The sequence below is a fragment of the Copidosoma floridanum genome, unplaced genomic scaffold, assembly GCF_036245765.1.
Source record: "Copidosoma floridanum isolate Cflo_tuat_1 unplaced genomic scaffold, Cflo_Japanese_pri ptg000001l, whole genome shotgun sequence".
NCBI lineage: Eukaryota > Metazoa > Arthropoda > Insecta > Hymenoptera > Encyrtidae > Copidosoma > Copidosoma floridanum.
Genome location: NW_028321878.1, coordinates 10,000,001 through 10,017,116, shown reverse-complemented (window position 1 = coordinate 10,017,116; position 17,116 = coordinate 10,000,001). Strand labels below are relative to the sequence as shown.

At 38.9% G+C, this 17,116-nt stretch overlaps 2 protein-coding genes across 4 annotated transcripts in view; one reads left to right on the top strand and one right to left on the bottom strand.

Annotated features, from left to right (window-relative positions):
- Positions 1-356: 356 nt before the first annotated feature.
- Positions 357-17,116, bottom strand: part of MCU (mitochondrial calcium uniporter) — a 75,265-nt gene continuing 58,505 nt past the window's right edge. For both annotated transcript variants that reach the window (XM_089594782.1, XM_089594788.1), the window contains 5 exons: positions 7,014-7,184; positions 6,629-6,747; positions 6,383-6,529; positions 5,964-6,167; positions 357-5,003 (listed from right to left, as the gene is read on the bottom strand). In XM_089594782.1, coding sequence (XP_089450908.1) covers positions 4,680-5,003; positions 5,964-6,167; positions 6,383-6,529; positions 6,629-6,747; positions 7,014-7,184 — 965 coding nt within the window. In that variant the 3' untranslated portion in view covers positions 357-4,679. The remainder of the gene's footprint in view (positions 5,004-5,963; positions 6,168-6,382; positions 6,530-6,628; positions 6,748-7,013; positions 7,185-17,116) is intronic.
- The window catches only part of jv (javelin), a 29,416-nt gene continuing 25,215 nt past the window's right edge, over positions 12,916-17,116 (top strand). The window contains exons 1-2 of one of the 2 annotated variants that reach the window (XM_089594775.1): positions 12,916-12,995; positions 16,305-16,313. In XM_089594775.1, the coding sequence (XP_089450901.1) occupies positions 12,916-12,995; positions 16,305-16,313 (89 nt within the window). The remainder of the gene's footprint in view (positions 12,996-16,304; positions 16,314-17,116) is intronic. The other variant, XM_023392453.2, reaches the window with a different exon arrangement.

Genomic DNA, 17,116 nt, shown 5'->3' with positions numbered 1-17,116 from the left:
ACCCACCGACAGTTAGTACAGGTTGACGCTAGCGCTGCCCGACCATGCGGCGTTACCACGACCTACGTAACTTAACTGCTGGCAGCATTTGCGGAATACACCCTTAATCTGTGCGCGAGGTTCGATCGTTTTTTTTTTATTACATGTACTGTACGGATGGAGATACACGTGCAAAGGGCGCAAAAAATTTATTGTAAACAATAACACGTGAAACCTAACCTACAGGACATGCGTGTCGGGTCGTCTGCTCGGGGTGTGGGGGGGAGGGAAATTTGAAATTACACCAAAAACAAACATGTTACATGGATGAAAATATATTGTATTGATTGCAAAGTAATGCGACAGAGTTGAATAAATATGCATTTTATTTAAAACTATTTACATACAGAAACATAGCACAAGTCACATCTGGACACGTTCGTCATTTCGTTGGATCTCGAAATTAACATAGGTAGGTACTTGGAGTTATTTATACAAAAGAATCTTTTGTTTAAGAAAAAGAAAAAACGTACGGACTCACACCTGTAAATTATCGCTCTATAGTTCCGGTTGTTACTATATCGTATCTCTTAATCATGGTAGTAAATACACTGTGGCCTCTTTTCGAAATATTTTTACACATTAATCGAGATTACACTCCATCAGACATTTATCTACAACAGAAGATTACTTGATGTTCGATTGATGACACATTTTTTTTTTTTTTACGTCCATTGCCACATATTCCAATGATTACTGGTAATTTTTAATTGCTCATTGCAAAAAAAATATACTATTTTTTCTGCACATTAAAATTTTTTATAAATAATGTAGTTAACAACCAGAAAGCGAAGTACACAAGTGATTTCATACTTTTGAGGAATAAGACACTCAACACTCCACTTAAGTTTTAATAACTGATGGTTCACAGAAAACATTCAAACAACCAGTTTTTCTATGCAATAGTTATAACTAAAATTTCGTTGAGGAGAAATTTAAAATTTACACATCTTATGTACATTTCATTCTCGTCAAGTACAAGATATTATCAGAAGAAACGAGTGGAAAATTTTGTTTGGTCATAATTTCGAAACAACGAGATATTCTTCATTCATCAAGCATCCATTTGAGATAAGGCCAGAAAATAATACTAAGGTAAGAGATAGTATTAACTTTAGTCAGTAATTCAAAAAAGTATGTAGTTTTATAAATTACGGTTTACCGAATAAATATTAATTTATCACTTATTTACAAATTTTGTTTTTTTTTTCGTAAACGCCCAACTGATTAACTGCTTAGTAATGTATAGATCATCGTAAAAAATGAAGGATCAACAATAACTTACTATAGGATACAAATGTTTTATCGTTTCTTACTTCTTAAGGCTAATTTTCGTAAAATTTTAAGTAATGCATTAACCGTTCTATCACAAGGTCATTGATAGAGCATACTAGTCAACTTGGCACTAGATTAAGCATTGTTTTTCTAAATTTTGCTTGATTTTAGAGAATTTTTTTTTTTTTAGTAAATTAGCAGTTTAATTGTAGTTATTCAGTATTCGTAGAACGTAGTGCAGAAACCTTAAATATTTTTGTGCTTTTTCTTCCTAAGGTTTTCAGTTAAAATTCTATTTTTATCTTTTATCAACACGCTGGAAAATCCTCAACTGGTAACATTATTATGAAGTTATTCTTTGACTCAGTTACTCGAATAAAATTTACAATCTTTCAGTTCGTGATAAAATTAATTTCTTAAAAAATTAACTATGTTCAGTAATTATAATAGAGTGTAAGAGGAACTTAATCGATGAAACAAATGGTAAGTCACGATGTTGGTCGTAAGAAATGAAACAACCACTCGGCGGACGGATGAAAGTCGTTTTTTTACGTGTATTATCTACGCTTGTCTTAGGAAAGTTTAATCAATTAATGATTTTATTAGAAAAGTGCATTCCTAGAAAGATTTTTATAGCTAAAAATATTCTAAATCTAATTTCTCTGGTGTCTCGTACAGTTTTCCTTTTTTGAAATTCGTTTAAAAGTTTCTAAGAGTTATAGGTATAATATAGTTCAAAGGTATGATTGAAATTTTTTTTTGTTTATTAATCTATAGGTGTGCAAAAAGCGTTGTAAAACTCTTAACTAGGAAATTCGCGCATCTACGGCGCTATAACATTATTTTCTTTCGATTATTCGTAATAAGGAAGCGTTTGTAATTCTTCGTAGTAATTTACTTTAATCGAAATGTAATTTTTTTCAAAGAGTTGAAATTTGGAAGAGAGGCTGGGATTATCGTTTGGTGATTGCACAAGCTCGTGTTAATTTGTTTAGTAATCATTGCTACTATATTTTTATTCAAGTAATCAGAATTATCGAGGAGTAAAGAGGTATAGAGTGTTAAAAAGGGTTTTATTTGAGACCTAAACTCTACGAGAAATGAGTGATTGTTAGTTTTACATGCTATTGTTTGTTCCTTTTTATCGTACAAAAAGTACACCTTCTTAAAGGTTAAAAGGCAATATGCAAAGTTAGTAAAGTAATATTTCATATTTACTGGTTATTTACAAGGAAAAACTAAAGCACTAAAATTTTTTTCTTTCCACTTCTTTTATTATAATTACGTTTGTCTATCGATATTTTCTATTCATGTACGTGTATAATTTATTCATTAACTTCTGCTCAATTAATTTTAATTAATATGTAATAACAATTTCAGTGTCATCACACTAAATAGCACACTAACGAATTACAAAAATTTATTAAAATTATTTTTTCATTCACAATGAAAGTCAACGTAAAGTACTTACTTTACACGCACATAACATGATTCATGAAATCGGAGTAGAGAGATTCGTTGGGTTTTCACAATTTCATGTTGAATTGATTTGTTTTATTTGCGCAATGTACATTTGTCAGGTTCACATCAACAGAATACGTATACGAATCTCAAACAATGTGAGCTTCATAGGCAAACAAGCTAACTCTTTGTTAAAATATAGTCTCACGTACATTTGCCAAGTCTTATTTTGAACATAGGATATCTTAGAGTGCTCGAGAAATTTTCGCTGATTTAAGGTACGTAAGCATCATTGTCGCACTTACGCTCCGTTTTTTCGTTGAAAAAAAAAAAAGGTATGGCAATAAAAGCTACACTCATCGGTCGAGTTTTTTTAAAGGCTTCACTCACATTTTGTAAAATAAATATATTTCGCTTAAACATACGTCAACAAGCTTATTTTCATTTTTCGATTCTCAATCTGTGATAAGTAACTTTTGCGATAGTTTTCAATAACAAAGTTATCTTACAAGTTTTACGTTCAAACAACGGCAACAAAGACCTTAAAATTATTTTGTTTCATTAATATGCTACTGACTTTATTTAATGTTCAAAATAAACAGAAAATCCATACGCCATCCATCATCCTTAGGACGCACATATATAATATACATGTATCTTAAGGGGAGTGGGCGGGTCGAGAATAAAATTCGGAGATTCCACGTGTATTGGTCAAGTTTGAAATATTCTTGAGCGCGTAAATCATCACCTTCAATGGCAACAAAATATTGATGCAGAAGTACTGGTGATTAATTAAAAACAACCGTGCGCACACGTAAAATGGGCGATATCGTTAAATTGACTTTAAAAAGTAAATAGCGCGCAAAAACATTACAACGAGTTGTAGAGAAAATCGAATATTGGCATCGCTATATATCTATGATAAAATCACGTAGCAACACATCCTTTCGAAGTTTTCGTTGGGGTACCCCATGATCACAATAAATCACCAAGTTCTCACTCGACTGTCCCAAAGGAACGTCCGAATTCGATACAAATATATTTGTAGTTGTTTTTACTTTTTTCTGACACATATTGTTGACAATAATACTTGATTCGTCGGGATATTTTATTCATCTTTACAAATAACCTTTTTCGCCGATTCGTAAGTTTACTTATGATTAAAATTCTAAAACTAACAAACAAAAGATCAACTGGTTGTATTCATTCCAAAAACATTATACAAAAAATATTTGTACATCGAATCCGATATTTCTGCAGAGAGACGCGTGAATTTAAGTACATTGTACTCGTTCGTTACGTATACCTTGTCATTATTTAAATCTCTCAGGGGACGAGTAGTTTTGGTTAACTTTGCCAACCATAAAATCGCATCTTTTGCCTAAATTATCGATCATTCAAAGTAAACACAATGCCGAGTATCTTTACTTCATTGCAGTAATCGAGAATACGAAATCGTCGAAACTACGTCGATCATTTTTTTTCTCTTCGTCTATATCTATAGAAAAATCGGTTAATCTGCCAATTACTTATTTGGAAACATCTCCAACGGCTCCCTCGTCGCGGTCATTAAGGTATGCAAAAATAACGTCTCACGTACAAAGATCATTCACCCGTTACAACCTTTAACAACTGCGCTCGCAATGTCTGATCTCCCGCTCGTACAATCGTGAAAAGTGCTAAAAAATAAAAGAAAATCTCTCTCAAAAAAAAAAAAAAAAGAAAAACAAAATAAACAATCAATAGAGTCACCGGAGGTGGCAATTACATTAAAAGTCCCTCGAGCCGCACGCAACAAAAAAAAAAAAAAATAAAAACGGTTAAAAAAAAGAATTCGCATCTCTCTCATTCTCTCCCTCTCTACAATAAACACGCAAACTTAATTCCTAATCACAGCCGAAGGATTAGTGGCGAGTATCGGACGCCTTCGTTTTTCTGGACTCGATGTGGCGCTCTGGACTGGGACTCGGCGAGGAGCTGGGCGAGCGCGACGAGGAGGACGAGGATGAGCTACCAGCGCGCATTTTCTCCAGTCGTTCGCGGCGCTTCTGCTCGACGAGCACCTGCTGCCTGTGCATCGGGCCGCGGATCAGCCTGAGCATCTGCTCGAGCTCGAAGGCCTCGTCCTTTAGCAAGTTGTAGCGCTCGACGTCGAACGCCAGTTTTTTCGCCTTCTTGTGCAAACCAATCAGCTGCTCCCGGCGGAACACCTCCGGCAGCATGTATTCCTGCAATTGGAGATCATTTTCAGGGTCTTGGTTGTACCACCAGAGTTGATCGTGTCGTGTAAAACGTGTATTATTTTTAATTTTTATTTTTTATTTTTAGCGTGCATTCTATATGAAGTCTAAAGCTGCGTTTAACTCTGAATGCATGGACTTTGTGGTGTTTAATCTCAACTATACCTACACGCTCAAACGTTTTTGTAATGTTATGGACATGCATGTAGTACATCGTTGTTTGACTGTAATATGTCGCATCACAAGATGCGGGTGGGTAATGCTGTGGTAACTTTTTACTCGACAGATATATACAAACTACGATTGTTTATGTGACTAATGTATACTTGTGAAAACACTTATAAGCAATTACCTACTTTTTTTCAAATATGTATTTTTATTTTTTTTTTTTTTACAAACACAATTAATTTATAAGAAAAGAAAAAAAAAAAACGTAACATGATACTTTGCCAGCGGAACGAAAATGAATTCTATAGTTACACAATCTACGTTGCCTTACCTGTGTCTTCAAGGAAATAATTTATGTACAGCCGCGTAAAATAAACACAATAATTTTTGTCATGATTATTTATCAAAAAATTTATTATTATTTAATGCTAATTTTTATCTCATATCCCTGTCAAGGTGCTAACTGATTTTTTTACACGCACTCATTGACTGAAATGTAAATTTTATTACATCGTACATTAATGTCTGTTTTACATTATTCAGCCAACAAACAAGCGCTTAAAGTTAATTTTGATCAATAACCCAATCAACCCAATATCAATAATTTGATACATTATTGTTGCTTTAGATGCAAACTATCCGACCAAATTGAAAAGTTAAACGTTAACCAGAAAGGAGCTCATAAAATTCAGTTATCTTACATGATTAATGTAAAGAAAGAAAATGAGGATAAAAAAAATGAAAGAAAATAAAGGATGTACAAGAAGTCATTCGTCTTACCTGTCTGGTCATGAGGAAATATATGTAGCAGCCCATGCAGGTCGCGTACGTGACGAAGTACGTGACGGGTTCCATAATGTCCCAAGAGTACTCCCACCAAGTGAGCCGGGCGAGACTCCCGAACTGTACGGACATCAGCACGAGGATAGTCCAGGCGGCTATCCTCGCCCTTCGCGCCGCTGCGTCCTGGATCTCGAGTAGCTTCTGTTGAAATTAATTTTTTTTTTTTTTTTTTTTTTCAAAGCTTGTCTTTTTTGTGAGCTGTTTAGTCTTTTGTGCCAGAAAATTCTGAGCTAACTGCACGAGTTGGAAATATATCACATTAACAAGGAAAAAAAAGGACGAACAAAGGAAAAAAGATTAAAGCGATTTTTCATCGGAAAATGTCGCATCAGGGACGCGCATGAAATTCAATTCACCTGTTCCATCGGCTCCAACTCCATCCTGACTTCTTCGAGCTGCTGCATCACTTCTCGTTCCAGTTCGGCGTTTGCCTCCCGGGCGTTGAAAGACTCGTAAATTTGATTAACTATAGCCTGCAAATCTCGCATTTGCAGTATGTTCTCCTGAAAAAAAAAAAAAAAAAAAAGTAGGGGAAATGTCAAATGTCGTAAAAATTTGCCCCCTATACTACCCACAGCTTCTTTCGTCTCTCTTATATATACCTTTGTAGACTCGAAGTGCACCGGAGGCGAGACGGGGTACACCTTGTCGTTGATGATTAAATTAAACTCGTCCAGCAGCATGGTCTCTATCCTGTTGGTAGCTCCCAATTTGATACCAGCTGAAATAATCAATGGTAGATTTAATCATCGTAGTATTCCCATCGTCACCTTTCATTTTGCGCGGGTGCAGTGTCAATCGTGCGCGGAAGAAAAACTGATTGACCAGCAAAAACGGTATAAAGAAAGAAAAAGAAAAAAAAAATGTGAAAGGACTATAAAATGATCGGTGAGGGGGATGGGGTGGAAAATGAGCGCAAAGTAAAAGCATGGAATGTACAATCAAAAGAGAGAGAAGCAGTACTCGAGTAGGTGGAAAATGTATTACTCGTCGAAGTGACGCTCGCCTCGACGACCGCCGGGTCCTCCTGTTTTATCAGATCGAGAAAGTCGCCGACCGTTTGACTGATCGGCTTCAGGGTGAGTATGCACTTGTCCGGCCTCGACGGCAGTGGTATCGTTATCCTCGGAAGCCCTCGGCAGTACTCCACGGTGACCTCTGGAAATGCAATTGCGCGCAAAATTAATGAAAAAAATCGATGAAAGGCATTTGTGTTGAATCAATTAATTATTAAGCTCCCTTATATATACTATACTGATTGTCACGACTCACGACTGAAAAATCAATCCAATTGATCGAATTACGTGCTTGTAAATTATAAATACAAATGGCTCCAATTTCACCCATTAATTGTCGCATTAAAAAATTTAAGCCATCATCATCTCACGATTACACAGATCAGATCCCAAACGAAGGAAGGCCAGCGAAAGGATACCCTCCCTTTATTTACGTATACACGTGCAGCTGATTGATCCGTCCCCCGATCAAACGGGGGAGGACGGAAGTAAAAATATACCGACTCTGTCCTAGTTTCCCGACACCCACGGCATCGAGAGAAAATTATTCTCTGAGCATTCAAGGATCAGGATCGTACACGCGTTCTGTCTCTCGCGATGGTGTGTCCATGTGCATAATAGAAGACAGTAGTTGTGCAAGTGTCGGATCGCAATGAAAAACGTGTCTCGCTCCTCCCCTGACGTATGATCTCTCATGTGTTGTTTCATTAAAATTTTAGGCACACACGGCCAGCGAGTTATTGCGTTACTGCTATAAAAGTCCGAGTTTCTGCTGTAAAGTACGTATACCTACATAGCTGCAATGTGGGGGGTTCGTGTATAATTTTTGTTCCTGCATGTACCTATACTATAGCAGCGGCGCTGCTGCTGGAGTCACATTTTCGGGAGAGTCTATTTAGGGGTCGTAAAGTCGGTCTTCGTGCCTTGAAATTGTACGACCAATTGTACACACAACAATGGGTACAAAAGCGTGATGCAGTCAATAACTTTTTTACTCGCAATTTCGCAACGCATAGCGGTAAACGAGAAAAAAAAGAAGTTTTCAGACAATCGTAATTATTAGAGTAGATCGTGGTTCTTTTCTTTATTTTCGTTCGATCTTAATTGCAACTTTCCCCAGCCGGGTTTTTGTGCATTATGCATACGAAAGTGAGCTCGTGCTATACGCATATATATACACGTGCTACCTCCTAATAGGAAAGGTGGCTGCTGCGCGCACATGGATCGAAAGCACTCGGGTTTTTCAAGACGTAAAAAGACCACGAATATGAAGTGAATAATACAGTGGCAGTGAAAATACGAAGCCATTAATCACCAACAGAGTACCCAATTCGAATAAATATCCAATTCCACCACGAAAGAGACCAATGTTGTTGGTAAATCGTATTATCTATTCAAAAACAGCTTTTATTTTTTTAATACTTAAAACTTTGGTAAATGTATATAATACACTGCTCTTACACTCTGCTCGTAAACCAGCTCGACCCACACTCGCGTGAACAGCGCAAATGAAGCTGAAGCCGCTCACTCGTTTCATTCGGTGAAATAAAAAAAAAAAAAAAAAAAAAAAAAAGCTGAGAAGTAAAAAACCACACGGGGTTCTCGCGGGAACGAAATTAATGGAAAGAAAAGAGGATCAACGGTAAGAATGGACCTGATTTTCAGGCGAGCTCTTTGTTGTACTGTACTGCACTTGCAGGAAAGTCCTTCTCGAGGCGCGTTATTCGCACTATTGTTCTGCTGCGCATCATCCATCCCCAGCCCATGAAAAAGTGAATCAAAGACAGCGTTAAAAGCCCCCAATCCTCACCGCAAGTGTGTCCTTCACTATGTGTGTGATGTACTTGCAGGACTTGACTTTAATTTCTCCGATAAAAGTGTACGGCGTGGTGTATGAAAAATTAAATAACACAAATCCCAGGAGCAAAACCAAAAGAGAGGGATGTGGCAGAGTATCAAACTCTCTACTGCAAAACGGATACCTCGCGTGCGATGTATTACCGCGACCACTGTCCGCTTTTTTATTCGTAAATGTGTATACAGACACGTCCACGGAATAACCTGGTTAAGCTCATCGCGGAGGCTGAAAGTAAAGAAGAGGGAGAGAGGCCTATCAGAGTGTGGAGAGCGTGTATGTAGGTACCTACGAGTCGCGAAAATGTGGCGAAAACACATAGGCGTAGCTGGAGGAGTAGGAGAAGGACCATCATGCCGTGGAGAGGAGCTGTTAAGCAGGACGGAACGCCGGCGAGAGATAATCCGTGCGTGGCCTCTCTCTCTCTCTCTCTCTCTCTATTTTAATAAAGCGATATTATGTAGTGCGCATTAAAAGGAAAAAAAAAGTAGTATAAACGGGCCAGCGTCGAATCCGCCTTCGGATCGCTGATTTATGGTAAATACAGTGGAATACTTTACGCGACTGCCAAGGAAGGAAGCCATCACGCGTAGGTGTTATACATGTATGCCTATGCGTAAAAATTACCGAGTTTGTTGATTTTTGCTACTTTTTCTTGCAAGCTCCGTTTCAGCGCCGGAAAAGAGCTGTAAGCTACGCGTGTAGCTATACAGGAGAGGAGAGCCGTTACAATTTCATCCGGCGAGTCTTGGCAAGGAGCTTGCGCTTCATGGTCCATGTGGGTCGCACGAAGTCGAGGCAGATAATGATGTACTTGGCACTGCCGAATCTCGGGGTCTGGAAATTCGTGATCCTGTGCTTCCGGCGGAAATTAGATCCGAGGATTTCCAAGGAGTTGGTTGTGGGTTTTTTGCAGTGGTGGTTGACGGTGGCAGTTTTAAGTGACTACAAAAAGTTGGGATTCGTTGGAGCACAATGATCCACTCGCGTAGCTAATTCGAGGATGAGAATAAATCCAATAAAAATCATGGATGGAAAGTGCGATGTTTTTTTTTTTCATTTAAAATCAAACCTCGTGAATTTTCTCTCTCTCTCTCTCTCTCTCTCTCTTTGTTTCTCAATTCGTGGTGACGAGCTGGGTGTAAAAAGTTCTCGATCGTGGTGACTTTTTCTGTTTTTTTCGTCTTCCCGACCAGACAGAAAAATAACGAGCTCGCTTCGGTAGAATTGTGCGAGCCATATTTTGCAAGTCGACGCGGACGATTTAACACGCGCGGATAACGAAAGCTTCCCCCCCCCCGTCGAGTTTAATTCGTTTTTTGCAGAAAAATGGTTGCAGGCAATTTTTACGATTTCCCGAGGAGAAATAATTTAAAAATGTTCCTGCTCGAGTGGGTAAAGTGAGACCTAAAAATATCATCAAAGTTCGCGCCAACTCGAGTATGGGGTTTCGCTTTGTTGCACCCCCCAAATTTTACCTGAAACTTTGTTTATCGGTCTCTTAACATATTCCACGGAGTGTTTGCCAGGATATTAAATTTCACCTGGATCCCAGGTCTGCGGTGCACCACCCCTAAAACTTACTTCTCTTTTTGTACTAAAAAAAAACCAATTATTTCTCGACACCTTCCTTCACTTACCAACTACTTAGTGAATAAATAAAATCCAACCGCGTTGACTTTAAAATTGAAGCGGCAGCAGCAATTGCAGTAGCACTAGTTAATTAAACCGCTCGATTTTTCGCGGCGTAACAAACCGTAACAAACGCGGACTGTGAATAAATGCCGCTCGAAACTTTCAATGCCACAATTAGCGCGAGCGGACAAACGCGCTCGTACACGTATATGCCTCCGTTACGCGCGGCTCTCCATCCAATTGGTGAAAATTGAAAATATCACCGAAACAGAAGACAATGCGGGCATAGAAATTGAGTTCTCCGCTGGTAATTAAATATATGGACACACGCTGAAGCGCCCTTATCTGTACGTGAGTTGTAGCTATGCTTCGTGTGACATTTTACCTTATCAATAACTTTTTTTTTTCCATGGAAATTAGTCTGTGATTTTACAATTGGCTAAGCCCTTGACTATTCTCACTCCTCCCTTCATCCATTTAGAAATGTCATTTGGCCAAATGGACTTTTTGATCGAAAAAGCTTTTCCGTCCAAAAGATCAAAAGGCTGCGATGAAAATTAGAAAAATCCCACAAAACGATGATTCATATGTATGCCACTTCAAAGACTCAATACCGAATCTACGGAGAGGAAAAATCCCGCAAACTCGATCCCCTCCTTGCCCAGCCCAATATACCGCGCTCCTCTCTCTCGGTACGCAGCCTCCACTAAAAAAAAAAAGAAAAAAAAAAGAAAAAAAACACGCAGCACAAGTGAGTGCAAAGGAGGGAAATTCTCTCCTCCTCTTCCTCCTTCGGGCTTTGCCGCCAGCTCTCTTCTCCGGCTCGGCGAAAACGCTCAGCTGCAACTAGTCCGACGTAAGATCTCGTTCGTTCAATTATCGAGTGAAGTTGTTCCCGAGCTTCCTTTAATTTCATCATCTCGAGGATACGGAACCACAAAATACCAACGTGATTCACCAGTACTGATACAGTGCTAACACCACATACATCCAGCCGACGTGGTATTTCATTAAAGTGCATCGCGTCGGTCCTCCGTGAGTTTGGCCCGGGGACTACAAGTACATAAGCAATATAATACGTTAATACGTGCTGTAGCAACGAGGTACACACCTAAAAGGAAGGGCTGTACCTTAATGAGGTACAGTTGGCCGGGGGACAATGTAGCGGTGAGCAGCCAGCCGAGGAAAATGAAGGGTGTGTAGCTAGGAGCGAAGGGTCGAGCGCACCCTCGGATGATAGCCAAAGAGGTGCCGCCGTCGTTTTACGTTTGTTTTCTCTTGAGACTCTGCCGGTGCGAGAGGGTAAGTCATGCGCTTTGGAATAATTTACTTTGCTCCGTGTTTGTCATTCCGAGTGGGTGACTTTTACGTACTGATTAGGTACTTGTGATATCCAGAGCTCATTTGATTTCTAAATAATTAACCCTTCTTGTAAAAATTATTTACATGAACCGATCACATTTAAAAAATATACGAATCACATGTACTTTTGAGATTTCATCTTGGGTCATGAACAATTTACGGTTGTGATCACAGTTTGTTTACAGAAAGTAATTGATTTGGCACACTAGCGAAGATGATCTGTACAATCTTATCGGTCGCGTCATGGAAGAGATTACGAAGTGTAATTACCTGTCAATTAACGATCGCTCACCCACTCACTCATTATTGATTTTTATTTCATTTTTGTGGATCTCAGCCGAAGCTTTGATCCTTTCTCGAAAAACTAAACGTAAGGAACTACTATTCCATCATATATATTACATAAGTACATGACCGGGCCCTTTATAAGCTGAAATTTTTTTTTCGGTTGTAGAAAATTTTTGCCATCTAGCGAATGGAATATGAACCAAAGCAACCGAATCAGGCGCGAAAATTGAAACCCTCATGGTGGTTGTCTTACGGTGTAACTTGTACAAATCTCAAAATTCAATGCAAAGATTTCACGAATTATTTTGAGTAAAGTTTTTGCATGAACGTCAAAGTCATCAATGAATGATCATGTAAGTGATTTAGCGAGAAAAATAATCACACTGACGCTCTAACAGAAATTTTTATTAAAATAATTTAATTTCCAACTATTATCATTCGCCAAGTATGGTGTTAAAACAAAAAAAAAATTTTTTTTTTTCATGGATCGAATTAAAAATGTTTTTCAAAGAAATCTATTAGAGGAAATACCTACACATTGTAAGTCACCTTGTCCTTCATTACTGATAGCAGTTTTTACATTTTTTTTAGTACAATAAAAATTTACAACCCAAAGTATCGATCGTCAACTTGATGAAACCAATTGATATTAATAGCAACTTCTCTTAGCAAAATAAAGACTCCCTCCAATGACTGTCCGCAGGTGACGCCCCGAATCTAAAACTGCAGAAAAATGGGCGGAGTCCAGAGCGGAACGCACAACTTGGGCGACGCGCTGTGGGTCCAAGAGAGACAGAAGCAAAAGGGCTATCGGTAAGTGAATCCAAAAACACATACCTAATATCAAAGCAGACAGATGAGCACAGTATAAATGTCACAGAGTGCTTGCAACGTGTCTACGGTCGTACAAACGAAACAAATTTATCGCCAATACCTCCGTACCATTTCACATTACAGCTCTCGCTTCTATTGTTGTACACACACACGCACACTACTCAACTCTCGACGCGGCACGAGAGCGAGCGGCACGAGAGAACCGAGAGCTATACTCTCGTGCATACCCGATCGATTAATTGCAATTTCGCAGTATACCGTATCGCCATCATTAGTAGCGCGCATTTGTCATACCTCCTGCACAGTTTGTTGCTTTGTAGTTTGTGTTTCACCAATAATAACATTGAGGCCTGGACGAAAAGGTTCGGATATAGTAGAATGGGCACGCTTCGATCGGGCCATAATTAAGGGTGGTCTCGTGAAAGCACTTCTTATATGCGTGTCAAGGGTTGGATTTTTTGGTTGATGAGGGTATATTCGTATGCTGATTACGAATTTATAAATATTGTTGGAGTGGTTGTTTTTGTTTCAGCGTGTGACTTACTTGTGTCGTTTCTTAATAGCAGTAGCCGGAAAAAGATCGCAATAAGAGCCATTGCCTGAGATATAGTGCAAAAGTTAATTGCAATCGTCGAGATGTCGATATTGTATGTACGGGAATAGGGTACAATTTTAAATTTTCACGAAAAACCAAATGGTCACTTGTGTTAAGGAGGAGTATACGCTCAAACAGATGACGATGGTGTCGTTGTAGTCGTGGAAGGTTGTATATTTTTTAATGATTCGAGCACTAGAAATTTGTCAATTTTCCGCTTCGTGAATACTCTAATTGATTAAAAAAAAAAAACAAAAACTAATTATTTCGAGATAAAGCCTAGAGTTTAAGAGCTGTGGAACAAGAAGAAAAAAACTTAATTACGAGCTTCAAACGAAATGAAAGTTACAAATGGTGCGAATTTTCTCTTTGCCGGGCAGCGGTGGTGCGTTTTCCTTAACTAACTCGGGTGATCGATAGAAGCCAGGAAAAAAAAGTTCAAAAGTAAGTAACGAGCAACGAGAGCCAATGAATAACCACAGAAATCGGCGATAAAAGTTTTCTCCCCACACCCATGATTTCCATGCTAAATCAACACTTTGGACGGTAGTTTTTCTCTCACTCGGTCGCAAAAATCAAACCAATAAAAAATGAAAATCACAAGCAGGTAACTGTACCTCGGTTAAAATAAAATCGGGCGCTCGCATCCTTATTGCGAACGTGGGGGCTTTACAGCGGCCAATCTATGATGTAAATCGTAAAATGCCGAATCTGCCCAAGCCAGCGTATCAAACGGATCTTCCATCAGAGGCAATAAATCACCGGAGGCGAGAGAGATTGTACCGCGCACGCATGGGAGATTAGGTGTGCGGTGCGCCTATTATTGCTACTCCTCGTAAGATCCCAAAGAGAGGAAGGGGGAAAAAAAAGCGCGAGGCATCGACTGCTGGCTGCACTTGAGCGTAATTGGCACACTGCTCTTAAAATGGGTACTCGCGGGGTAATGGTGGGTGGGAGGTGGCGTTTTTATAGGTGCTTATTAGGATCCGCAGTCGTGGTCTAATTGCTTCACTCGCGAGACTATTAGGAATATACCGAGCCCGTATAATAACATGAGCGTGAGCTACGCGAGTGCGTATATGTGTGTGTGTATACAGGCAGGGTACATATGTATAGGCGACGTAGGTACATAAAGATAAAGAGGCTTGCAGAAGGTGTGCTTGTGTATACGTAGGCGAGTGAATTTAGACGACGCATGCGATACTTTTTTTATATCCTACTTACGTTATTATCTTGGATGAAGGATCGGCTTATTTGACTATTATTTTAAGGATTTAATTTTTTTCGTTTACCCAATATCCTTTACCGATTTTTTTGTAACATAAAATAACAAATTTTTATCCGTGATGTCCTCCAACGAGTAGTAATGGAGTATTCGGTGGGCTCATTGATAATTTTTCTAATTTTTTCAATAAATCACGTATTAACAAAATTATGGAGTATTTAACAAATACCTGTTCAAAGAGCAGCGTTTTTTTTTACAGTACTCTCAACAATAAAAATTCATCGTATTTAAACAAACTCTTTTGAAAAATATAATATTGGTAAGTTAAGAAAAAAAAGAGAGAGAGAGATGGAGCTAAACATTAATCTACATAGTTTGGTACACCTGCTGCCTTTGGTCTGTTTCAAATTGTTATAACTACACCTCACGCGTCGATAACTACCAACAACACAAACACACGTCTATACATAGAACAGATCCGTGATTACAAAGCGTGAAACGTATAGTATAAGCCCATTATATACAGCCATGCGCGAGCATCACCTATTTCCCACGAAAATAAACGACCGAAAGGTACCGAATATACTATATATACGATACGTAAATACGTGTTAGATCAATTGAGCCCTTGTCAGCGGAAATTGTAATATCACAGTCGTGCAAACAAGTATATAGTATTTTGGATTTACCCCCCGTAAGGGATAATTTATTACTCGATTCGGCCAAGTTCCAGTTAATTATCGGCAAAAATCGGTAATCTAATCTTCGAGGAGAGTTTACAGCAGCAGTACGTGGAAGTTTCACGCAACTGGATCAGCCAACCTCACGTAAACGTATTTCGATGGAGATCGTGAGTTTACGGTAACGCGATATAATAAATTTATACCCTAATCCCACTACTACTTACTCTAATGCATGATGATAAAGTACAGGCTCTATAGATTTGGAATAAATTTTCACGCATAAAAAAACGGCACAAAAGTCGATTATATTGTTTCCTCGATCGACATGTCATGGATATGTATGACATGTATTTCGTAGATATTGGGAAAATAAGTGCAAAATACATTGTGAAGGACCGATCCCTCTTTTACCACTCCCTGCATAGTATATACTGTACTAACTGCTTCTCATCTTCTCCTCCTCGTCTAACAAATCAAATTTATCCATATGTATACATAAAGAGCGCACGGAGCCGGGGTATGAATACGTAAACAAAGCCCCTCGGCCGAGTGTCGCGGCGTGAATCATAATGGAGCAATGCCCCTTTCGGCTGTGTCCGTGTGTGAGTTTTATACTCACAGGACCATCAGCACAAGAGAGATTGTCTAGAGCCCGAAGCTGTTGGCAAATTTCATCCCGTGTATTGGAGCTTACGGTGGGAGTTCATGAGCGTGTATTTGTTTTACTTGTACCATCATTTTTCACCTCAAAGCGATGACGCTATTCATGAAGTTTTTTTTTCCAGAAACACTAAGTATAAAATTAAATTCCTACATGCACCAGTATACTTGTAACATATCAGTTTCGCGTAACAACGCGTTTTACGATGCATAAGCGTGTCCATTAAAATCGATAGCACAGTCTGTACATAACAATAATAATAGTAATGACCGAATCCGACACTGATTCGAAAAATCGGATTTCACGTCGACTTATCGATCTCGAAATAAGATAAACTCGTAGAGTCCGTCATTGTACCAAAGCTCGTTATATCTCGCAATTATTATTATTTTTCAGTTTGACACAGACGCAGCATCCGCGAATGATTCATCCTATACGTCGCAACTCGATTTCGAAAGCAAAGAGCTGCATGAGCGCGAACGTCAATCCACGCACGCGTAATGTATACATATAGTTACAGCTCGTGCGCGGGAGTTTGTCGTGGAAAAATGAATATATGTATATACGTACACACGTATTACGTGGCGGGCGCACAGGATGTCCGTCCGGTGTACTTTGTTCCTCTCCCTTCTCTTTGACGGCACGGTGTTAAAAGGAAAAAAAAAAAATTTATATACGTATAATTTTGTGCGCTTGGGGACGCTCAAATTGTCCCGTGCGTGCATTTTTTCGTCCTCGCATACCTACAGCTATAAAAAGTAAAAAGCACCTAAAAAATATTCAAAGCAGTGGCACGTATTCTTTTTTTTTTTTTTTTTTTTTATATTATAGTGCTCTACGTCCGGCTCCTTTAATAAGGGCACTACTATGGGCACTTAGCACTTCGGAAAGGGATAAGGAAAGGGATGGGAGGCCACCCATTACTGGGAGGGGGGT